Genomic DNA, 20,536 nt, shown 5'->3' with positions numbered 1-20,536 from the left:
GGATGTCAGAACTGAAAAAAAATTAGCAGTAGGAAGTGGCAAAGGACACAGCTGAGGAACTAGACATCTCATTCTGAGTTAGTTTTTAATTTCTGTGAAAACTGGAATCCATGAAAGAGGACGGAAATACATGTTCAGTTTTAGCTGAACATACACAAATATAAACATAAGAAACCTTACTTACAACTTTCCAACCAAATGAAAAACTTAGCTTACCTGCTGTCACCTGCATTTGCCACATATAGCTTTCCTAGTAAATACACCACAACAAGAGCTGTACAACCACCAGATATGTTGTAGACAGTTCTTTCTCGCTCTATCTGCAAATCCTGAGGAGGAAAAAAAAGGTCCCATCATAATTTAGAAAGTAATTTCAATATTCTACAATAGTGCCTGAGAGACACTTGGATTGAAAAGTAGACTATGCTAGATTTTTTCTTCTGCCTCTGGTACATCAGGACAATAAAAATTAAGAATCGCTTAACTCTGGAGCAGAAAAAGCAACGGACTGAGGAAGACAGCAAGAAAGCAAGGTACTGTTAAACAGTGATTATGTTAAACATATGCAGTGTAATAGGAGTAGCAGCATGGACTATACTAATTTAAGTTGCATGATTTGGAAAGAATGGTTCTTGCAGGTCCAAACCTAGGAGGAAAAAAGAAGAATTCTAATCCCAGTTCATATCTTGATTCAACAATTTTTCACTAGCAGAAGGGTAAGGAGGCCTGTTGTTAACTCTCACCCCCCCATCACAACATTGTACAAACTAAACACATAGCGGCATACGGTGGTAAAATGGACTATACTGATTGACTGACCAATTTGGAAGGGCTATATAGCTACCCACCTCACATGATCGCAATTCCATGTGGCGTACATCAATAAAAACAGAGGAAAACCCAAATTACAATTAAAACCAACCATATCAAGAAAAACAAAGCAAAAATTAATATACCAATATGAACTTGGCATAGTTTCCAAGGGAAAAAAATCAATGTTTCAAAGCCTTCCTAAAGGCCATCAAGGTTGGGGCAACCAAATTTTAGGGGGAGATCATTCCAAAGGATAGGTACCACAACAGAGAAGGATGGTAGACAGAAGAAGATTTTATTGTCTTGGGACAAAAACCTGCCAACCAGAAAGCAGAATACCTGCCCATTAGATTATACTAAAAAGTTTGCTTGTTGTTCCTTCTCTTTTTATTTTGCAATAAGTTGTTAATTTCCATCTTTGCCAAGCAGCCTAAAATGCAAATCATCTCACTTCACCAAATGTGAAGAACAGAAGATGGAAGGACTACTGCTTTTTAAAATACCATTTTAATGTTACGGTTTTTCTGCCTCAAAATCTAGCAATACAACTGGAGCAATACAGTTCTGGGAGCCATCCTCACACACAAAAAAGTTTGTGACCCACATGAAGTCCTAGGCCTCCATGTTGAGCATCTTTGGTTAAACTCATTTATTAATTTGAAACCCAGAAACTTTAAATCACATGGGGGATCTACAAAGTAGAGCATCCTCCCCATTGCAGAAATGTCTTTTCCAAGATACACAGGGCAGACAACAACCATGGAAATGGGATTAAAGAGAGAGAAGAATAGGACATGCCCATTGTGTGTGTGTGTCTGTTCAGAGAAGGAGAATTTCAAATAGCGGCCATGCTTCAGCTATTTCTAGTTCCTACAGATTCACCCCTTGTTGTACAAAAACATACTTGCATAAAATGGCTGTAAAAAGTTATCTATTCAGCCTTTTTTTATTCTTACATCAGAAAGACAAGAAGAGTGTTTCAGCAGGTACTAGCAGTACTCTCAAAGCTGATTAAAAGAGGGTACGGATTGCAGCGATAAGAGCATCTATCAAAAATAAGATCCGGCACTATTCAACACAGATGGCTTAATACCATTTAATCAGTTATAGCTCTGTGGCAGCAAATGCTACACTACCAAATGAGGCCACCTCCTGACTTATGTGTGAATTACACTCTGCACTTTTTTGCATTGGATGAAGCCAAGCTATCAAGGACCCCAAGTTTCAAAGGCCTGACAAAGTATTATTATACATGCAAATACATAATAAGCAAAATGTCTATTGAATCTTCATTATTCATGCTGATAAATCTACTTTGAATTTCACCATACCCATAAAAAATAAACAATCTGAATATTAACCTTATTTAACATAAATGCCAAAAATCACTGCGTATGCTTATTTGTTTGAACAGCAAAACTCCACATATAGATCTTGACACCCAACTTTATTCTAACAAGTAACGTTGTGCCAACAGGATGCATAATTTTCTGTCTGCCTAAATTCACTATATTTTTGAAAATCATACATAAATACAGCTGGTTCCATTCCTATATAATGATTAAGAGTTAACATTATATAGTGTGCATATGATGTTATGATGAGTCAAGTTGCCTGAGACCTCAAATTCAGAAATCTATTCCGATACATAGCAGTTGACACCTTAGTTTCAAAGCAGTAAGTGTGTGGTCAGACCATTCAGGCAACCTGGTGACGTCCAGGTGTTTTGGACTTCAGCTTTCATTGAGTGCCAGCCAGAATGATCAGAACTGCACTCCAAAATATCTGCAAGACACCCATTGTGTAGACTCTCAATTGTGCTCAGAGTTTTGTGTATGATTCGAGCTGAGCAAAACAGAGATGCTCAAATTTTACAAGAGTAAGCCTGTTCCACCTGTTAGCCTATTAATCAGGACAGGCAGTAGTCTACAGCTTGGATCTAAAAGCTTCTGACCTTCCAAAATGGCAGAGAACTGATACTGGGGGCTATAGCAGCACATGGAAGAAATGACGGTAACTGAGGAGGACCATCTTACATTAGTGGAAATGCTTTTCCATTCAAATATGCTGGTCTAGGACCAAAATGAAGAATGTATTATTTAATATTTATTATTCAAGAATGCCACCTTTGGATTCAGATCCAAATCTGCAGATTTCCAGATATACCCAATCATCTGTGCTAAAAACTTGACACACACACAGAAAATCCATCAAATAGTGACATCAAATATTACCAAATTCTGCTCTGCAAAATTCTGTATTACATGAAAATCCAAATATAAGCTGCCAAGTTGTTCTTTAGTATTAACTTATTCTTATTTACTGGGAGCAAAACAAAAAAAAGCTGAATAGATTTTGTAATACAGTTCAGTATTATTCTAGAACTATCAAGCAGTCTTAAATAAACTTCAATCTTATTTATAATACCATAATTGGCTGCAGTTATTTTTAATAAGATCTCTTTATATTCTGCAGCAGTATGGTGAGGATGATCTAATCTACACAGATGTTGACCCTTCTAATTATAAAACAATTTCACGTCCTAATTATTGAAAGTCATGCAATGATTAAGAGCCAGGGGGACAAAACAGGAAGAATTCTACAAAGTCCATAAAAAGCTGGCCTCAATTTTTTCTGTAACACATATATCCTGCGCCATACATAACTTCATTGTAACTGTGCTCAAAATTCTGTTATGAATTTTTCTCCCAACTTTGAAGAGCTGGAGGGGAGCAAAAGAGCAACAGTATCAAATTTAAGGAAATGAGAATAGCTTTAACCTTAAAAACCAGTGGAGCTTTTTCCTTGAAATGCCTAACCACTGCAGGGCCAATCCACAGAGACTTCAGTCACTAGTGAGTGTACCCAATGGATGAAGATAATGTTGATAAAGGGTGGTGATGGTAATGGAATAGAATAAGGAGGTACAAAACTTTCTGAAACTTTTTCAATTTGAAAAAACCCATTTTGAGTGCAAAATCACTGCCTGAAGTACAGAATGGCTGTTTTGAGTATTCTGCACTTCAAACATTTCTTGAACTCAGAAACATTCCAAAATATTCAAAAAGTCCTGTTACACTCTGAGAATAACTGTTTTGTGTTTAGGACAGAGTGTTTCAAAACTGTACCAATTGAAATATTTCACACCCTACTAGAATGAAGTCTTTTGTGAGAGGTAGAGTTAACTAACTGACTTTGTACATTTGGTCCCATTTGAAATTGTATTTTACACCATCTTAATAGAGAAGCTTAAGGGATGACTATTTTATTCTATCGTTTCCAATAAACAAGGCTTATCACATAATTACAATTACTTCAAACCAGGGTAACGAAGAAACAGTGGTTTTCATTGGCACACATATAATACAGACAAATGGCTAACATCAAGAATGGAAAACAGTCTACAGAAAGGACACAGTAAAATAATAGTTAGCAAAGCTGATTTACATGTTGCAATTTTAGGGAGCCAGTATGTCAGTAGATGCATTTTCACCTTTCCTCCAGGAGCTCCAGGTGATATTCACAACATATTTTCCCCCCACAGCAACATTCTGTGAGGAAAAAGCCAATAACTATAAACAAGTGTATCATTAACTTCCTTTATACACCTACTTTCATACATCTTGCCTTTCATTAGAGAGAAAAGGGCAAATTATAAATCCAATGTATAATTCATTTATGTGCTTTGGTAATCATTTTATAACTGTAGAGTCAAGCATGTTTTTATATGCTCAACCTTTGGAAACATATTTAGATCAGCATGTCAGTTCCCATTACCTGAGTGTATTTACTATCACAGAAAAGAATTATTCTGAAGACACCCAAACCAGCAAACTATACTTACCATTTCCCTGAATGCAGTCTCAATCGCTCCCATCACGAGGTATTCCTGTGAGATCTTCTTTTCTGTAAAGAAGCGAGTAGGTGGAGTGCCAGGTGAACCTGGAGCTCCAACGCTTCCCCTCAATGAGGCTGCCCGGGTTAGAGTTCTGCTGTTGGCATTCATGCTTTCTGGCTCTTCCCCCAGGCAGGTTGGGGGAGGGAGAGCAGAGTTTTTCAGGATGTCCACAATCTCCTGTAACTGCTCTGCAATATGATGCTGCAGCAACTTTGAGGCTACCACAGCTGCCCCAGATCCAGCATGGCCATCAAATAATGACCAATAATGGAAAGAGATGCTGTCCGATTCCTGTTTAAGGAAAGAAGTATTTTTTAAGAAATACACTGCATTGTGACTCACCTATTAGTAGAATAAAGGCATGTACATCCATATCCCAAAATCACTGAGATGGCTTTGAGGGAGGAAACTATATGGGCTGGATCCAGGGTTGGTTGGAGCAGATCAAAGGGATACTTAGTCATGCCTACATTAAACTTTGCTACATCACTCTAAGCATAACTCAAATCTTGATCCATCTCCACAGTCTAATTCCTTTGTTCTCTGCTTGTACAAGATCATTTTGTGAATGTACTCTGGAAGACATCCGAAGTTATTCTTCTCCACAAGGGCAGTTCAATTACACAGGTGAGGATATGTGAATATTTGATTGGAAGGTTTAATTTTAAGACAATTGATCAAATCTTAAACTGTCAAATCAGCTCAACTCATCTGTTCAAATTGAATGAGCAATTGCATTTGGCTCAGATCCAATTCATACAAGTTTATCAAGTATCCACGAATATATTCTCCTTAAAAACTCCTTAAAGTGTTAAGGAACTTTCACTAATAAGCCTGAATACCCTACTTAGAATGTTTCACTTGTATTGCTACAGGTCAATACAGCACACAAGAAGATTCAAATCATCTTTACCACACAGATAAAATAAGTGCATGGTGGTGGAGGAACTCTGGGATAACTTCAGTAGCATGTAACTGTGCATATCTTTTGGTATAATAACAATTACACTATGATTATTTTATTCAGTTTCATAGTTCCAGACTTGTGCTGTGGACTAAAAAATGAAATGCTCTAACTTCTAGAGCAACAGGGACCTCTAATAGTAAGTGTTCCACAGCAGCATTTCCCAAATTTTGGAAAGAAGATAAACTTGTTAAGAAAAGAGTTTAATTGAATATATACATATATAGTTCCATTGAATATATACAGATATACATATATTTTCATGTATCAAAATATTTACAGGTGAACGAAATATCTCAGTGGATCACTGAGAAGATACAAAGACTTACTGAATTCTCTTTCAATTGCAATCCTTCCCCATTGGGCAATGATGATCTCCGCTTAGTAGAGGAATTTCTGTTTGGTGTTGAATTAGTTGCTCCCATTTTCTTCTTCACCGAAAGGACTTCGCAACTTGCTTGGTCCTCATTGTGCGTACTTTTCCCTGCATTGATCACCCTATGAAGAAAAAAGGAACAATCAAAAGAGTATTTTCAAAAACCTAATTTGTTTGTTTCTATGTGCTTAAATCCTTGGGATATAAATGCCCCATTAAACAAAACTCTGACGGGACGCGGTGGCGCTGCGGGTTAAATCGCTGAGCTGTCGATCGGAAGGTCGGCGGTTCGAAACCGCGCGGCGGGGTGAGCTCCCGTTGCTCGTCCCAGCTCCTGCACACCAAGCAGTTCTAAAACATGCAAATGTGAGTAGATTAATTGGTACCGCTTCGGCGGGAAGGTAACGGCGTTCCGTGAGTCATGCTGGCCACATGACCCGGAAGTGTCCTATGGACAACGCCGGCTCCAAGGCTTTGAAACGGAGATGAGCACCGCCCCCTAGAGTCGGACACGACTGGACTTTACGTCAAGGGAAACCTTTACCTTTACCTAAACAAAACTCTGCACTTAGCAAAATCTATAGCACATAAAAGAAATTACATTTTAGGAATTACACTAATTGCTGGGTGAGAGAACTCAAATTTGAGAGAGACCCACTTAGTTGCAGTTTGACATTCATAAGCAGCTCTTTTTAAAAACAGAAATTTCCTCCACTTGAGAAACAGGATCTGCAAGAATACTTCAGTGTGAATCCCACAAACATTAATAAGCTATTCAGAAATTCTAAAGGGAATGAATAGACATTTAAAACTTTGAATAACTTTGGGCACTATTTCACAACTGGCAGTCCCAGGTACAGACACAAAAATTAAAATTAAAATGCCAGAATCTCTTAAAATCACCAAACTCTACACAATATTAGGATTCCTGCACAAAATCTTGTAAGATTTCAGCTGAGCATTCCAAATTCTAGTGAGGTTTGAAAATATGATTTTGGCTATGTGGTGTTTTTAACTGTATTATTACTACCATTAGCAGTACTATTTAAATTAAATTACATTACATTAATATTTTTAATTCCATGGACGCTATCTGGGTGTGTCTTGTGTGTCATGGTATCTGCATGGACCATGTTGTCCACCCTTGCTTTATACAGTAGTTCTTAAAAGTTGTATTAGTCTACATAAAGATCTAGGTTGGGTTTAAAATCACAATGGAAGCTGAACTACTTGTTAAAAAGAACAAAGCAAAGCTCAAGGCTAATGTGCCCCGTTATCTGTATCACCTCATTTTCAAAGATCCTTTTAAACTTTAAATAGGAAGCTAGCATGGAGGGGAGGAAAGCAAACCTCCAGCCTCTATCATATTTTTTGCACTATGCCTCTGAACTGTCTTGTCTCATTAGAGCGTGGAGATCATCATGGGAGAACTAGTTAAATGGGCATTTTATGCCTTACTATTGTCAATACAGCAGCCATTTTGTAAACAAGCAACTGTTCTATTTTGTGAACATGCCCAATATATGCTCTCAAAATTTCAAATGTGCCCCCTACTCCAAAAAATGACAGCCTCAAATGAGATTGTGATTCAGGTGTTTTTGTTCAGCAAAACCCGAGACACCAAGCTGGATATTGCACAAACTTTCTTAATAAACTTTCTTAACTTATTTTAAGATGTGCATTCAGTTATCCAGGTGTTTTCTTGTTTCTTTGTTCATCATTCAGTCATAACAATTCATAAATATTATGGTCCTTTTTCAGTGTATAATTAGATGTCACACTGTGCTGTCTATATATTTGTATTAATTTTTCACTATTTTTGCTGTGTGACTTAATATGGACTAAGCTTTTGGCAACATTTTTTAAAAAACCATATGTGTTAGCTGATATTGATTGGTATGAGCTTATCTATTTTTACTTTTACTCCTTGCCCATGGTTCATAAGCAACTCAAACATGATAAAAAATATTCACAGAGCTTGTTCTTTCATGTCAGCACATTTAACCTACCTTGCCTCATACAATGGCACCACAGAATACAATGGGCAAAGCCTGCCAAGGGTCTTCAGCCATTTTCTGGGCTTACTGATGTGTGACACTTTAGTTGTCTTTTTAAAACCAATACAGTTACTGCGTAACTTCATAGGAATGGTTCCAAACAGCACCAACCGTTTCTTCTTTGTTATTTTTAACATACCAAACTATATTTTGTCAGTTAAATATGCTATTCAAAAATATCTAGCAACAGTTATGCCTGTCAAAACTAAAATGTGAGGTTATCAGGACAGTTCTTACAATCTGTGCATCAAAGACAGCCTAAAATTCAAAGTAGGCACACTATTTCTGGAAATAAAACTCATCTATTTTGAAAGGAGTAGACTTACAGAGTTCCCACTTTCAGATATTCTGAGTAGGGAAATTTGCCAGCTACAATGAAGTACCTTCAGATCAAAAATGTGCAACATGCTCAGTTTCAAGCTGAACACACCTCTATCCTTTCACTGCAGCCCATCAAAGACTAATCAGCCAGATTTTGCCTGCTCTAGTGACCAAAACAAGAAAATGACTTAACTAGCAGGCTCCATGCTCTCTTTCATAGGGAAAAAAAAATATTAATAAGATCACTTGCAAGTTTTAGTCTTTACCTAAATAAATGTATCTTTAAGTGGTAACAGAAAATCATTAAGGAAACATTAAACCGATTCTTAAGTAAATCCAAACAATACGGAATTTCATAGCCTAGCTGGAAAACTTTTGACCCAAAAGCCAAATTGAACAGAAAGAAGGCATATAAATAAAATGAAGAAACTGATAAAGAAATGTGCCCAGAGTCCCCCACACACATATATTTCCTGTGGCTTGATGCAAATAGTTCATTAGAGGAACCATTTTTCCATAGCATTTTCATTAACAATATTCATTCCAACTATTCTATTATTGGATGTTTCTGAAACTGATCCCTGCATGTATAGCCCCAACTTATGCATCTCTGGTTAGATTCAAGCTCCATCAAACTCAATGAGACATACTTTCAGATAGAAAAAGTTGCTGTCTAACTAACTAAGCTAACTTGCCAAACTGGAGACTTGTGTCTCCCAAAGTTCAAGGCAAAGAAGATAAATGGTTTATATTAAACCATTATTTCAAGCTTTTCAAAGTCTCTTTCATATTTAACATGTGTGGAAAGCTAAATTCCAGACTAATCCCATTTGGTAAGGCTGTCAGCTTAAATTAATACATAGCTGATCATGTGGCCAGAACAATTCACATACACCCCATAAACTTCAGTTCATTCTTTCCCTCAAAATACTTTCCTGCAAAACTTATAACACAAAATAGGTTTAACCAGCTTTTTCCTGGGAAGTTAGTGCAGCAAAACCAGCTTCATGAAACAGTTCATCTAAATGTAAGGTTCACCAACACTTATGCCTTTTATTAAAAATTTGTAGTTTAAAAGGGTGCTTCCAGTTTCTTTATTATTTATTTTTTAAGTTGGTAAAAAACCCTATATTTTTAAACAATTAAATTTTATTAATTTTAAATCATATAGATTATATTTGGTAATGTTTGTTATTCAAGAACATATGAAGACGAGGACAGCAGTAATTTTTCTAAGAAGTATTCCCCTAAGAATTTTAATTAAATAAACATATTAAAATCAACCTATAATCCTCCTGGTCACTGAAATCTTTTGGGAGACCCTAATCCCCGTCATATCAACAACTTCACTGTATAGTTGTATCTCCATATAGGGCTCAGATTTAGGAATGCATTTCCCAAAAAATAAATATTTGCATTCGGGCATTTAGTACAATCACAAAAGGCTCTTTGACTTATAATACGAGAACTTCCAATTAGATTCTAATTACTGTTTATATGGCTTATTTGATGCTATTGGGTGTTTCTTTCAATGTTTTGCATTGCATTAATTCTATCCTCCAGAAACAGTAACTTTCAAAAAGTATCTCCCTTCTTCTCTGTCACAACCAATACATTTATTAAAGGCAGAATTGTTGACAGGTATCAAATCTCCTAACAAAATTCTACATACATGACCCTAGTTTTTCATTTTTTATTGGGATCCAAAAGCAACATCTGCTGATTACATATTTGCATGAGATAATGCTACACTTTGACACAAAAATGTATACCTAACATCTACAGCTTTTTTTTGCCCCCCCCCCCAAAAAAGCACAGGGGATTCAGTTTTGATTAGACTCTAGCATGAGAATTTAATTCTTATGTTAGAGTTCTGATCGAGACTAGGTCCTAATCAAGACTAAGCATGATAATTAATCTTATTTCCCCGTGGTAGTTCCAACTTGAACTCTGATCCTGAAAGCTAATCCCTCACACACATTTATTTATTCCTCACACACATATTTCTATGGCCACCTACTTACCAAAGGCACTCTGGGTGGTGAACAGATAAAAACAGAACAAAATCACAATCCATAATATAAGAAGCAGCAAATCGTGACTCTTTAAAAAATCTCACTAACAACAGATACACCTGTACCCACATCAGAGTTCCATTAGCACCCTGGCCCAAGTGCCTTGGGGAATATCCAAGTCTTCACCATGTTCTGGAAGATCAGCAAGACTGGAGTCATCTGCATCTCAGGGGGGAGGCTTCCACAAGATACAAGCCATGACAGAGAAGACACAATTCCAAGGACTAACCAAGCAACATTGGTTCACCAATGGAATCTGGAGCTGTCATGTTCATCGTTCCAATGGTTTGAATACATCGTAATGTTTCACATGTCACTCTCCTGTTCCGTGCCTGTCATTTGCGGGGAGGGGAATTTCAGCCGTGCCAGGCTGTAATCTCCTTGCTGTTCTGCAGGAACGTATGTTTGGGTTATGACATGTCTTCAAGGTTACTTTCCCAGGCCGATGTGTGACGGTTGCCAACACCTGGGAGGGGGTGGTTGCTATGGTGGGGCGAGGGGCAGGATTGGGTTTGAAGCGAGGGTATTTAGTTTGTATTTGGCGCGCTTTTGCTCATTCTCAGCTTTCTTCGTACTTTGCATACTATTCATTCAATAAATTAGTTTTCTCTAGTAACTACTGATGAGACTCCTTTTATTGGAATAGGCAATCATTACATAAAGCTGAGAATCATAATGAAATTTTCCGCTAGCCCCCATCCAAGCCTTTGGTGAAGGGGAGAGCTAGCGATGACTTTAACAATGGATGGAGGAATCGGGGCCCAACAGCGCTCCAGCGGGGACGGCGTGGCGGAGGCTCGGTCGGGGCTAGCTCATGCCACCTGGAGACCCCAATACCCCACGTTTCTGGAGGTGGAATTCGCTGATCGGCGGGTCAGGCCGCAACGGGCAGAGTCGCGGGGGAGCGACCTCAGCGCGGTGGCCGGTAGCGATGTTCCGGAGTCGGGGATGGGTTTGGAGGTGGAGAGCGGCGCCCCGGTGTGGTCCCCGGAGTGGCTGGCATCCTTGATGGCCCGGGCTGGGACGCGGCGTGGCTGCATGGTTCCGGCGAAGGAGGGCGGCACATCGGCATTTTCGTTGGAGTGGTGGGTGTTCCTGCTGACCGAAGCCGAGCTGCGGTGCGAGCGCTCAGAGGCGCAGCGGGACTGGATGAGGAACTTCCTGTGGCTGGAGATGGCACTGCTCCACGGGATGCAAGCGCGGCGGGAGAGAGCCATCGTTCCTGCCTGCGTCAGCGCCAAGAAGGGTGCGGCCTCGAGGGGCCTGGGCTGCGTGGAGAGCGGCGGCGGCCGGGCGGGATGCAGCAGAGAGGCCGAGATGAGACAGCCCGCCTTGGGGCCCGAGGAAGAAGGCGACGCATTCATCGCACTGAGGGCGGAGGAGGTGGACCCACCGAGCGAGGCTGGCGATCAGCGAGAAATCCTGGATTTCGGGCGAGATAGGGGTGGGTTTCAGGGCTTTGTTTGCTGGAAGCATGTCCCTCCAGACTGAGTGGAGGGGCGGGGCTCTGTGGTTTGCTTTAGCATTCTCATGCTGTTTAGCCTTTTGCATTTATATGCTGTTTAACCACTGTAACCTGTTCCTTGCGTTTTGTCATGATCGCAATGTTCAATGCTAATATCTGCATCGCTAATATTTTCATGCCAATGCTTAGATCTTGTGTAGAGATGAATGGGAGCGTTTCACATGTGGATTCTTTGATGCGTGTCTTCCTATGTATAGGTGCTGATGCGTGTCCCACACTGTAAAATCACTTCGCCCGTCTTTATTCTGCCTGGCCGCATGAACTTGCTGCTTAGTTTAGTTTCTTTAAGGGGGGCGATATGTCATGTTCATCGTTCCAATGGTTTGAATACATCGTAACGTTTCACATGTCACTCTCCTGTTCCGTGTCTGTCATTTGCGGGGAGGGGAATTTCAGCCGTGCCAGGCTGTAATCTCCTTGCTGTTCTGCAGGAATGTATGTTTGGGTTATGACATGTCTTCAAGGTTACTTTCCCAGGCCGATGTGTGACGGTTGCCAACACCTGGGAGGGGGTGGTTGCTATGGTGGGGCGAGGGGCGGGATTGGGTTTGAAGCGAGGGTATTTAGTTTGTATTTGGCGCGCTTTTGCTCATTCTCAGCTTTCTTCGTACTTTGCATACTATCCATTCAATAAATTAGTTTTCTCTAGTAACTACTGATGAGACTCCTTTTATTGGAATAGGCAATCATTACAGGAGCATGCCCACTCTGGTGAGATAGATCGAAACCATTGGTGAGAGGCAGACCCATAAGTAACCTGGCCTCATGCCATGAAGAGCTTTAAAGGTGACAATCAGCACCTTGAATTGCACCTGGAAGCCTGTGGGGAACCAGTGCAGCTCATAAAGCAGTGGTGTTACGTGGGCATACTATGTAGCACCTAATACTACCCATGGTGCTGCTGCATTCTGGAGCAGCAGAAGCTTCCAAATGATCTTCGGGGCAGCCCCATATAAAGCACAGTTGGGATTCTAATACAAATTAAATCAGAGAGATGAGAAAGTCAGCAGAGAAAGTGCTGGAAAGGTGGAAGTGTTCTGAAAATAAGAGCCTGATTTGATAGAGAAAACTGAATGGATTGTTGTGAGAAGAGTAACAGTTAACTGAGTAACAGTTAACAGCCAGAAAAGAAGCTGGTACCTGACTTATCCAATAAGACAGCCTTAACAAGATCCAGAGTACTCTTCAGAGAATTGGTATAATTTTGCTCGCAAAAATTGCCATATTTCTTGTAATCATACATATACCAGTATCAACCAAACGTGCAGAGAATTTTTACTGATCTTGCAGAGAATTCAAATTCATTTTTCAGACTACAGTCACACATGCCACACAATTGCTATGGTTTTGCTGAGTATACACAGACCAGTTAAATCAGCCCCAGAACTTTCCCTGTTGGAGTATTAGGATGATGCTCACTGTGTTAAAGTCACTGTAGTCCCACAAAACATCTTTTTCTTCCAGCCACAAATTTCTTTGTACGCCTCATGTATAAGCTAAACTACACCAGCTAATACAAATTAGTTTTTCTTATGCTTATGCATCAATTCATGCAGACTATACAACAGCTGTCACAATTTAGCCACTAATTTCCCAAAAGTTCTAGTACAATGTGAATTTGGAAAAGTATTTAGAAGTCATTTGATTTGAAGGCAAGTGTTTACTTCCAATTAGCATTTTCACACCACAACACATAACTATATCCCCTCAATTTTTATGCTTCATGCATTCTACCTTGTTTATATTTTTCAAATACTAAATTAAAGAGAATTTTTTAAAAAATGAACTCCATTAACAAAGAACCATAAATCTATAAATATTATACATTATATTTGGAAGTATTTTCTTCCAATCCTATACATGCACTGGCACATCTACAAGGCATTCTATACAATAAAGGCATTCTCTAGCTACAGTCACATAACATGCATGTACTAATGGCAAGGGTTCCATATCAATTAAAATGTCCTTAATACTGGCATGCATGGTAATCATTTTGTCTTGTCTGATCTGTACTGTGATGCCCCGTTTGGCATTAGAGGAACCCATCCATCCTGTAACACGAGCAGGGCATGACACTTTCAATGTCTACCTATATTTTTTTTCAAGCATAATTGAGGATAACTGAATAAACAGTACTTGTCTGTATAAATAACTGATTCTTCTATTTTTATCCCTTACTATAAGGTTGAAAGATCTAAATCAGGACCATCTTATTCAGATTGGAAAGAAAAAGACATTCTTTTCATTTTACTTTTTTCATTTTGTAATCCCTATCCCATCCTTAACTTAAAGAAAGAACCTCTAACTGATATCACTGTAATGTTATCATGGGTATCAAAACAGCACGGGAATTGCTTTGAACTGATGGGTCCTAGACCATTCAACAGCCAATAACTGATGCACCTCCTTTCCACATCACCTATTCATAGCTTCAAGAAGAGAGTAGTCATTTAAACTATGTAGATAGTAAACAAAGGACATGCTCTGGTAAAGGAAGAATCAGTCTTTTAATTTGCATTGCTATTATTTACTATTCACTGTTTCACTTAGTCAAATGGCAATATACACCATTACTAATCAAAGTATTACAATGTAGTATATTCTTCTATTTCCTGCTACTCAATTAAGAGTTCTACCAGTGTTCCTATTTTATCTACAATGAGATATTATTCCAAATATAACTGTATTACATACAATATTTCTTTCTCTAGGAAAGTTAGAAACTCCATAATTTTGTTTTGCTCAACATTCACAATATTGTATATTACAAATATAGTGGCAACTGTAACAGGAATCAGTTATGCTGCACCATTTCAAATGTTCTTTTGATTTTTTTTCCTTCATAAAGACAAAGCTAGCTATTTTTAGAAGTTATAATCTGATTCTTCCTTGGTGTGGATGGGTGTCTTTCATTTTGTTAAAGATGTGACTTCCTAAAGCAAGAAGTACTTCTTGAAAACAACTTATTTTAAGTAACTTGCTGTACTGATTAAGGCATAGGTAACTTGATTCCTCCCCAATAGTTTAAACCAGAGCTTCCAAAATATCTTGCTACTGACAGTGACTGATGCCTACCCCAATACACACAGCATTCACAATCATCTTATGTGAATGATAAAAAACCTAATGCAGCACAATTCTAGTACACATGAAAACATACTGAATCCTATACAGTATTAAAAACAAAAGATTGCAAAACATCTTGCATACAAATCATGATATTTACTACAAATGGGGAAACTGTCTCACTGAACTACTCATGTATCTGTGCACTATCCTGTATGCACACAGTGCAATGTAAGATGCATCAAGGCACACTTGAAAAAGATGCATAAGGGTGCCATTCTCTCTTATTTATGCATTTCAATATGTATCTAAACTCAAATGTCTATACTGTAGCAAATTCTTTTCTGTAACTTTTGAATTGACTGTATTCATTTACATTTTAAGTGCAATGTTAAACCCAAAAAGTCCATATTTTCTGACAGTAACTCACAACTGATGAATGGCAGTCATTTTCAATAATATTAATAACTAGTAATATTAAGAGGTTTCAGTATCCTAAAGTAAGAAACATCCAGCTCATTAGTTTCACATTTTAGCTTAAAAATAATTATGCTTAGAACTGTACTCTGAACTCATTAAGCATCATAATAATGATTACAAAATGATCTTGGCAGATTTCCCCAAAAAAACTTCTGATGAGGAAACATTACCTCCACCCACCTAAACAAATGGTGTAATCCCTCAGATACTTTCTTTGAACTTAAAGCTGCTTAATTTGAATAAGATTTATTTCCTTTCAGACTGAAGTGAATATTTCCAGAAAAACCAGATGCTTGATTAGTTTGTGTACAACTGGAGATTAAAATGTTAAAGCTATTGGAAAATCTTTGGTTTACACATGAGGGGTACAAAATGGACAGCCTGCCAGAACTTTTTCAGGCCTCAAAAAATGGCTTTTTTAACATTTTGGAGGTAATGAGTAGATTTTAAGGAGCAAAATGGGTGTCTTAAGTTTCTGTACTTATAACGTCTCCCCATTTGGGCCATCTTTGGCCCCTGGATCCACTCACTCTGGAGCACAACCTTTCATATAGGACTCATCTTGAGATGGCAGAAGATGTACATTCCTGTTTTACATACTATTTTGTCTCATTCTCTCCTTGTTAGTTAATACGGTAATTTAAATAATATCCCCATGTACTAATAAAAGGAATTTCTAGATAATTTTCTACAAACTGAAGCAGCATTCAGATAAAATAGACAATCTACTCTGAGACACAGTATGTATTTCATAGTGCTGTAGATCACTATGGTTTAAAGGGCTTCAAAAGACCCAGTTCTGAAACTCTTTTCTGAAAGCCTATGAAAGGGGAGGGGGCTTGTTTTTACATGGCCACTCCAAATGGTAAAACACGGGGCCTCTTTACTTGCCTGCTCAAGGAAACTCCAAAATACACCAAGCAACCTTGTTCCTTATACAGTATTATTCAATACAGCTTTGCAAATTATTCCAGAACAGATGTTATACACAGCCTGTTGGTATGAGCAAAGCACCCTTTCTCAAAAACATTAAAGTAGTAGCATCCTTCTGAAGGCTCACATGGCTGCTTTGAAAGTTGTCCAGCTTGTGTACAGATGTGCATGCACAGAAGCACTTCTGCCAATACCCTCAGTGAAATGAAGCAACTATGGTATGCACATACATGTGCAGAGAGTCATACTTTTCAGGAAACTGAAGGTGTCCTAGTTTTGTCTACAGTACAGTATTCTCAAGTCAGGCTCTGTGGGTGGGGAGCCAGAAATTCAGGATGCATCAGAATTAGTGAAAATTGGAAATCAGAAAGCTCTGTTCTGCTTTGTACAGCAACTTTGGTCTCTTTTTGTTCCTTTTTAGGTCTCAGTGTTTTCATCCTTTACTATTTTGTCATCATATTACATGTCACTCTAAGGATAAGGGTATGTGCACATGTGTGGGTATATATGAATGAGATTTATGGTGCACACTTGCAGCTTATTTTATGTACGATTATTGTGAAATACATTCTGTTGTTCAGTTGGCAGAATTTGCCATGCAGTGCAATTGTATGCGTGTCTATAGAGAATCAAAGCCCATTAACTTCAGTGAGACTTCCCAGATAAGATGCAGTCAGTCCAAGCAAGCACATATTTAGGCTGGAAAAACCATGAAAACTGTCAATGCACTTTTTTTTACAGAGTAATATATATTGCAGTTGATCAGTAAAACGCTCAAATGATAATTCGACATCATTCATACGTGTAAACAGAAATGACCGGGCTAAGATTGTGAAGCTTTATTTTTTAAAGGCTATATCAAATCCAGGTGTAAGATTTACCTTTTTATACTGAGTTATGCAGTGGGATTTACAGTTTAGGAAAAGAAATCTGAAGTTCAACTCTAACTGTATGTGCTACTTTCTGTAGTCAATTTACATAACCCTATATAATTTGTTAATTCTTCCTGCTTTCCATTAAACGCTTTGAAATTCTGCTCCCATCTCCTTAGTGAATTGCCAGCAGCATAATTCTGCTTTATGACAAAAGATTTGGCACTTGTAGTCATGCAAGAATAAATGAGATGAGCAACAATGAAGCCATGAAAATTAAATAAGCTATGAAAGAACATTCTTAAAAGGAACAAAAGGCCTGAGCTTGATCACCTGGTATACTTCATTAATGTATTATAAGTAATGATGCATAATTTCTTATCCTGGACAAATTTCTAAATCAATCTGTATTCATTGTCTTAATTTTTTTTAGAAGTATGTCAGTACACTGCATGTACTGCCAAATGAGTGGAATGAGCACAACAACATGTTGGCTTACAAGACATTTTCTAAACTAGGGATCCAATTATGCACAGAATAGTGAAAGCATGTTAGGAATAAAACTGGACTTCAGTTGTGCTTGTGACATACTGGCCAAACTGTGCCAAAGTTGACCTATATTGTCCTCACTGTTAGCAGTGAAAACTGAACACGGTATATGCTGGTAACCTCTAGTAACAACCATAGTATATGGAAGATTGTGACTGAAACGTAAGAGGAGTAAATGATATATTAAGAATCAACAAATGAAATTAAATGAGCAAAAAAGCAGATACGTATCTGTGAAGCTATGAGAAATGTGGATGTGATAGATCTGAATGAGAGTAGTCTAGCTTTCTGTAGTGGAACTGATGAATACATACAGAAAAGTGAAGGTATAGGTTTAATTAGAAATGAAGTGGCTAAAATATATGTCAGAAGGTATGAATTGGTGTCATCTAGGATATTGTGGTACATATTAAAGTAGAAATCAATAGTTAGTGATCACTGCATATTACACATCAGTGAATTGTGATAATGGAAGCACTAGATATGAGTTTTGGGGAAATTATGCAACATGATTGAATGCAATCCAGGGAAAATAATTATTCTGTTACATGACATGAACAGATGAGTGGCATCTTGCTTTATAGCAATTTGATCTAGTTTTCAGGATGGATTTTGCCAATATTTCATTTTAATATTTAAATGTGCAAGATAACAATTAATATCTATGCAATAATATATATTCAGGACTACTGGTAAAGAAGCTTTGTATTTCAGTTAATAATCAGCCCTCATATTGTTTTTATTTTTTAAACATCTATACTTAATGATTATTAAATACATGGTCAAAGCTACATATCCTCAGCTAAATGACTCCATCTATACCAGAGATGGAGAAACATACTTCATTCCTTTAGGAGTAATCTATCAGAGACTTCATTTGAGGGACTGCAAAAGCAGTTTTGGACAAGGACAGAGCCAAAAGAGGTAGATCACATACCCCTTGCTTATCTCAGACAAACATACCCCTTCTTTGCTTTCATGTTCTTATTCCTTACCAAGGGATCAGCTGCTTAGAAAATGAAAAATCACTGTTACTGGAGGTATGAAATTTTGAAACGAAGCAGAAAGCTATATTGGCCATAAGGCTATAGGCTGCCCTCCTCAGTCTACATCAGTGTTTCTCAGCCTTGGTAACTTTCAGATATGTGGGCTTTGATTCCCAGAATTTCCCAACCAGCTGTGGGGAATATAATCTATATGGTCTATAAATTCATTGAAATTGAAGCACTGAAATTGAAGGTTTGTAAGAAATAGATATGCTGAGCTCTATTCTAACATTATAATAAATATGACGAATGAAAGCCAATTAAAGTGATTACACAGAAAGATAAGCCATCTATAGATTACTCAAAATTCCAATTTTAGCAGTAAGACTTAGAAAACTTTAAAAAAATAATAAAACCCATTTACCATATAAAATTGAGATGAATCTATAAATATCCATTATCATAAAAAAAAAAAATCAAATGGCCTAATCTCTTTGGGAGGCTGTTATCACATGGACTTTTAAAAGAAACTCTTACCACTTACATTTCTGAAGATTGCATTTGTTGCAGAAAAGTGGTCATGTTGAAGTGTAACAACAGATACCACAAAACTTAAGGAGAAAGAGGAAGTTGAAAGAGCTAATAGTAAAAAAGAGAGAGAGGTTATTCTTTGGGATTTTGGAAACCACCAAGCTTGCCATCACCCAACTCTTCCGATCTCACAATGAGAAAAAAGCAGAGCTTGAGGGGGCAGTTTCAATGTATGGTCACTAAAACAAAACTCTAACCAACATATCTAGATTTGTTCAAATCTACAGTATTCACAGAAATCCAATAACCAGTTATAATATGCCCTTCCTTGTCTAAAGGTGAGCATGGATGTGGCCCATCAATTAGTGTTTGTCTACAGTCACCAAGGGTTATCTCATCCTGCACCTTTTAAAGGGATTTTGGTTTCATGGTAGCAATTCAGCTGTGCTGCACTATTTTTTAGATGCTTATTCTAGTGCTGATGTCCAGCTGTAGCACCAGGGATACTGTACTGAGAACTGGGAAGCAGACAAACCTCCTCTCCCAGAAGCCCTCTGAGTCTTTACACCCTGAATATGCCACTTGCTTGTTTGGTAGTGACTTGGTAGTTCCTGCTGCCAACACCTGTCTTCCAGAAGGTGCTTCACCTGGCATTCACCCCCTAACCCTAGTATAGATGAAAGGTGGGGTTCTAATAATATGTGTTGCCTTTCTGGCAATTGAAAGGTAAAAATACAAAAAGTGAAATAATGTTAATAGTATAATCTCTTGGCCTTGTAGTACACAGGAATGTGACTAAATCATTCAGCTCTTCCTTCCCTCCTCAGAAGACAGACCAAACACACCACAGATAAACAAAATGAAACATTTTTTTTAAAAAAGGAAAGATAAAACATAAGTTCCCCTTTTACCTTTACATATTAAAAATGCAAATATTCAATGTTGAAAAAGATAAATTATAGAGTGCTCAAACTCATTATAATACTGCTAGCACCTTATGGAAAAGGAAAGACCTAAAAAAGAAAATCCAGTGCTCCAAGCAGATCACAGCATGGTACTAGTTCGCTCCACAATGAGATACAAAATA

General features: G+C 38.0%; 1 protein-coding gene across 1 annotated transcript in view; it reads right to left on the bottom strand.

The window, feature by feature from the left end:
• PPM1H (protein phosphatase, Mg2+/Mn2+ dependent 1H) overlaps positions 1-20,536 on the bottom strand; it is a 77,630-nt gene that overhangs the window by 36,778 nt on the left and 20,316 nt on the right. Inside the window, exons 2-4 of the mRNA XM_063309271.1 lie at positions 6,005-6,173; positions 4,658-5,002; positions 217-329 (exon numbers count right to left, since the gene is read on the bottom strand). Coding sequence (XP_063165341.1) covers positions 217-329; positions 4,658-5,002; positions 6,005-6,173 — 627 coding nt within the window. The remainder of the gene's footprint in view (positions 1-216; positions 330-4,657; positions 5,003-6,004; positions 6,174-20,536) is intronic.

Source organism: Candoia aspera, chromosome 7 (genome assembly GCF_035149785.1).
Source record: "Candoia aspera isolate rCanAsp1 chromosome 7, rCanAsp1.hap2, whole genome shotgun sequence".
NCBI lineage: Eukaryota > Metazoa > Chordata > Lepidosauria > Squamata > Boidae > Candoia > Candoia aspera.
The sequence above is the reverse complement of the archived record's forward strand: the minus strand, read 5'-3'. Positions and strand labels throughout refer to the sequence as shown.